The sequence below is a fragment of the Quercus lobata genome, chromosome 12 (assembly GCF_001633185.2).
Source record: "Quercus lobata isolate SW786 chromosome 12, ValleyOak3.0 Primary Assembly, whole genome shotgun sequence".
Lineage (NCBI taxonomy): Eukaryota > Viridiplantae > Streptophyta > Magnoliopsida > Fagales > Fagaceae > Quercus > Quercus lobata.
The window spans coordinates 40,145,869-40,151,082 of record NC_044915.1 but is presented as its reverse complement, the minus strand read 5'-3'; the positions used below and the strand labels follow the sequence as shown (position 1 = coordinate 40,151,082).

Here is a 5,214-nt window from a genome sequence, read left to right as displayed (position 1 = left end):
AATACTAATGCTTTGAACATCCCATTTACTTTTCTTTTTTAAAAAACAGATTTTTTAAACTCACACAATGCACCTCAACTATTTCCATAACTTACAAAAATGGCTAATAATAAGTGTTGAATAATCATTTTCATGTACCAATCATTTACAAAAATGAATGATTCTGAGTAATAAAAAATCATTTTCATATACCTACCGCTTTTATTTTTTCACCACATGAATTAAATGAGAGTAGAAGTATTGGCAAAAATTGTGATTCATTACTTTTACAGGAAAAAAAAAAAAAAAAAAAAAAAAAAAAAAAAAAAAAAAAAAAAAAAAAAAAAAAAAAAAAAAAGAGGAACCTAGATGCCCTCTAAATGATGACTCAAAATAGGGTCCACTTTATGTTCCATGACCATGAGAGTGCCAATTCAATTGGGAGGAAGAAAAGATGGGTAAAGGGGACACATCATTTTTGTGTGGCAAGGGTCTACTCTAATAAGGTTCTTCGAAGTTCTCAAATTCTAACAAAAGTTGTCACGTTAAAGAGATTAAATAGAATAACACAAAAAAAGGAAATGATTTGGTCATCATTCATCTCGTACCTACTCATCATTCTGTTCTACACTTTTTCCAAATTTTTAGTAAACAAATCCTAACTCGCCACGCTCATCCCTGCTATACTCCAAACTACACCACGCACCTATCAAACTACAAGTACTTGATAACTGAATCAAATTTTAACTCATCACACACAAAATAAAAGTGAAAGAAAAGATACAATCGAACAGAGTCATTTTTTTTTTTTTCAATTTTCATTCAGGCACAACAACAACAACTCCATTACATTACAATTAGAGGTATACTAGCTAGCATTTTACTCCATTTTTTTTTTTTTAACCTTTTGATGTTCATCATGAAATTCCCTACAAAAGTACCAAACGGAGTCTCTCAAAAAAAGAGAGATCATGTGGGATTAATATTCCCATATTAAAAAAGCACAAGACAAAAAGACAAGCTTTAAAACAAGCCACCCATTCTGATCCAAAATCCAATCAATTACTAACTCTGATCTCATCAGAAAGGGCCGCGCCGTCTGCTATCATCTTGTCCCTATTTTTCAATTCATATCATCCATCCCCCAAAAACCAATGCAACCCTATTTTCTCTCTCTTTTTTTTTCTTTTTTTTTTTTTTTTTCCAAATAAACATTGCTTTTTTTATATTTATTTATTTCCCAAAAGTCAGAATTATTAAAATCTAGCATTTTCAAAGCCGTGCAAATCACTGACTCGATTCATCGACTTCTTCATAATAGCTACCTTAGCCAATTTCTCAGCCGCTCTCCAAGCCGATGTCGGTGTAAGCGGCTCACCATTCTCATCAACCAATCCACCACCACCCATCACATCCCTCTCGTGCCCTCTCCTCCGTTGGATCATCATCACTTGCTGTTGCTGCTGCTGCTGCTGCTCCAGCTGATTCTGTCTCCTCCAATGCAAATCCGCCAGCTCAGCTTCCAATCCCCGAACGTATTCCTCAGCTGAACTCGAACTCGACTGCACTAACAAAGCTCGAGCCGAAGCGAGCAAGTGGTGAGCACTAGACAGCTCGTTGTGTTCCATTAACCGCCTCGATTCGGCTATGGCTCGAGTGGTCACGAACAAGTTCCTCAACCGTTCGATCTTAGGAGCCGAGGATCGAACGGTGTGAGGACGAGGTACTAGGAGTGCTTGTTCCTTCCCATACACAACTTCTTGAGTGGCAGGATCCTTGTAAAGGCATCGAACAGACATCACGTGGTGGGACCCAATTGCCGACGTGGGAACCTTAACCTCCACGAGCAATTCCCTCTCTTCCTCGGCGTACAAGTCACCGAGCCGCACCGAGCCAGAGCCGTGCACTGTGGGCCGTCCGTTGCATGAATAAATAGCCGAAATCTCAGCCGTTGATGGAGGAAACCCCAGCTGAACCCTTAAATCCTGAGCCACCACACTCAGTAACCCACCGACGCATTTGGCAAACGCATCCTCAGCTGGCTCGTGGCTGTAGCCACCGTTTTCACCAAACCCAAAAGAATGAACTGGGATCTCAATGTGAGAAAAACGAGTAGCTGACACGTGGCTTGAACCCTGCCGTTGATTAGCTTTGCTTGAATTGGCTCGATCATCTTGACCGTCCGATAAGAGCATGATACTCGCAACTGGGTTTCTCTCCCTCCTATCTTCCAACACCTTTGTAGCTTTTCTCAAGGCATCACCTACACTAGTGCCTTGACCACACACGAGCCGGTCAACGATGCGCCGAGCCGCGCGCTGACCTTGGATTGTCATTCTTTTGAGAGGCAATAATCTTTTGGAAACGGCAGAGAATGCCACAATAGAGAGCCGATCGGCTGAGCCGAGTGAGGAAATGACTAAACGCATAGCGCGCTTAAGCATGTACAGCTTGGCACCAGTCATGCTTCCACTCACATCAAGCACCGTCACCAAATCAATCGGAGCACGGTGTGTGGGGTCTAAGAGCGCGGAAGCCGCCGTGTTGCGCGCCGGAGGTGGCGGAGCTTTAATCCTCAGGGCCACCACGTAGCTCTCGTGGGTCTTACATGTTGCTACCACTGCTGATTCGGGTAATAATCTAACCCGAACCATGTTCTTCGAAGAATCTCTGGGATCATCTGAGTATTTGATTGAAGAAGAAGAGTTTGGATTGACGAAGAAGCCTTGAAACTCTTCAACGTCGTCGTTTTCTTCGTCTTCTTCAACATTCTCGTCTGCCTCTGGGATTGGAATAATCCTTGAACCAGTTGTGGGAGAAAGAAGAGGCTCATCGTCATTGTAGGATCTCAAATCGGACGGCTTTGGTTGCTGTTGGTGTTGCTGTATCTCTTGCTTCGGATTGAGGAATCTAGGAGATGATTCTATGATTGCTTTTTCTTCAATCTTGGTGTCAGTGTGCTTGTAGTCACTGTCCACAGCAGCGACGACGTCGTTTTGGTCGGGAAATTGCGAGCCGAGATTCTTGTGTATAGCGAGCAAAGGTACGTCTTTCCAGTTAGCGTTGCAAACTGGGCAAACCAGTTTGCCATGTTTGCGTACGTGTGCGGCTATGCAAGGAAAATGAAATGCGTGACCACATTCCGCTGTGTAAATCGCCGTGCCCTGACCTGTCTTCACGCTATTCAAACAAATTCCACAGCTACTCTGTAATACAAAATACAAAAAAAAAAAAAAAATACAATTCTTAATGATTTAGATTTGCTATTGATTAGAAAGAAAGTTATAGCTCAATTGATTATATATTTTGGTATTTCCAACAGAAACGTTGAGGATTCAAATCTTTCGTGTACAATTATTTGATTATAAAGAACATAAAAATACGGTACTTACTCTGAATTTGAAACTGTTCTTGAAGAGGGACAACTTGAGAGGAGAACGAGGAGAAGTTTGGTTTGAGGCAAGTAGTGTTCTTGGGCTCTTGGAGGTCTTGGGAGTGCTGGTATTGCATTGAAGTCTCGGACTTTCATTGACAATTTGTGCTTGAGCTGCCTCTGATGTGGTGCGGCAACGAAGGCTTGGGCTTGACACTGGCTGAGACTGCAGACGAGGTGTGGAAGGGTTGCTACTACCAGAGAAAAATCCCAACCTGGTACAGCTTCTTGGGCTTGGACTGGAGCTAGGGCTTCTTTGTTGCTTGTCAGAGAGTGAAGAAGAACCTGAGTCTCGAGGGATTGTAGTGCAAAAGGCTCTTCTCCAACCAGTACCCATTTCTCAGACTAAAAAAAAGATCAGAAATCTAGTAGATACTTTTTTGTGTTTCTTTTCCTCTTTTCTCTCTATCTTATTTAGTATATCTCTCCACCTTTGTTTATCTTTTCCAGAGACGAAGTTGTGAGTGAAAAAGAAGTTTTGTTTTGATCGATCTGATGCTGGCACGGAAGAAAAAAAGGCAGGATTCTATTTTGCGAGAAGATCATAGGGATTAAATGAAACCAAAACTATGTGACCAAAAAATAAAAAGCACTGAGATTTTAAGATAGAGAGAGAGAGAGAGAGAGAGAGAGAGAGAGAGAGAAACCCAGAACCAAATACCAGACCTTTCACTCTCTTTTTTTCTTTGTACACACACTGTTTCTTTTATCCTTTGGTTCTCTTTCTTCTATAGTTAGACCCTAAAAAAGATCTGTGCAACAGAAAAGGCTTGAGAAGTTGAGATCTTATCTACCATCTATATTTCTTTCTGTGAGATACGGAGGAAATGCTTTTTCTCTTGCATTCAATATTTATATTCATTGGAAAATGTAAATTAGGAATTTACAATGCAACCGACACGTGTCCATTGATTTTTGGATAACCAGTCAACGTTTTTACCTTCTTTAGAGAATCAGATTACAGCCACCGACCTGTAACCTGGTGACTGTGCCTTATATGACCCATGCTCTTAATGAATTTCTTCAAAATTTTCATCCCCACGCGCGTGAATGTAACTCTATCTAAATTCTTCAAGTCAATACAGCGTGGCTACCAGTCTCCATTCCCTGCGAGTTAATTCGAATTGCACTGTGGATGGTTCAGTCTAGAGTGGGGACATATATATATATTATATATATATATATACACACACACAGAGAAGATTTTACTTACGTGTATCTAAGGGCACACAATAGTATATTATTTTTTGAAAAAAAAATTTATTAAAAATTGAAAAAGTTTAGATAGGTTTTTTCAATTTTAGATAAAAAATTTTCCAAAAACAAATTTCTTAATATGTGTCTTAAGACATATATTAATAAATTCATTTTTTTGAAAAGTTTTATTATAAATTGAAAAAATTGTCAAATTTTTTTTTTAATTTTCGACCAACTTTTTTTTCAAAATTAGTTTACTGTTAGATGCGCTTATCGCATACATTAATAAAATTCATATATATGTATTGTGCACTATAAAGTAGCACTTGGATTCATTTATTGAGGTATCATTAGCCGTTGATTAGGTGGGTACTGTGTGGTGATGATGATGACAATCCCAAACACATGCAAATTCACGTGAACTTTATTGTACAAAAAGTGGGGCCAATACATTTAAGCACAAGTTGTACGGTGTGCACAGGTTAAACGAGCACCCAAATTTTCATGCACTAAGCAAAGTTGAGCAGGGTAGGAACCTAGGATTGCAGGCATGCTAGTGTGTTAAATTTTTGCAGTAAAAACATTGGGTCAGAATCCAGCTTTGC

General features: G+C 39.9%; 1 protein-coding gene across 1 annotated transcript; it reads right to left on the bottom strand.

The window, feature by feature from the left end:
* Window positions 1-760: 760 nt before the first annotated feature.
* LOC115971505 (E3 ubiquitin-protein ligase WAV3) lies at window positions 761-4,222 on the bottom strand. Its single transcript, XM_031091470.1, has 2 exons — window positions 3,372-4,222; window positions 761-3,185 (listed from the first exon to the last, which is right to left on the bottom strand). Exons 1-2 carry the CDS (start codon window positions 3,747-3,749, stop codon window positions 1,236-1,238), a joined length of 2,328 nt encoding a protein of 775 aa, XP_030947330.1. The 5' UTR covers window positions 3,750-4,222; the 3' UTR covers window positions 761-1,235.
* Window positions 4,223-5,214: the final 992 nt, after the last annotated feature.

Excerpts from the sequence above, each read along its gene's own strand:
- LOC115971505 (XM_031091470.1), bottom strand. The coding sequence starts at position 3,749 with ATGGGTACTGGTTGGAGAAGAGCCTTTTGCACTACAATCCCTCGAGAC. Across the intron at positions 3,186-3,371 it reads AGAACAGTTTCAAATTCAGA|AGTAGCTGTGGAATTTGTTT; the intron begins GTAAGTACCGTA and ends TTTGTATTACAG.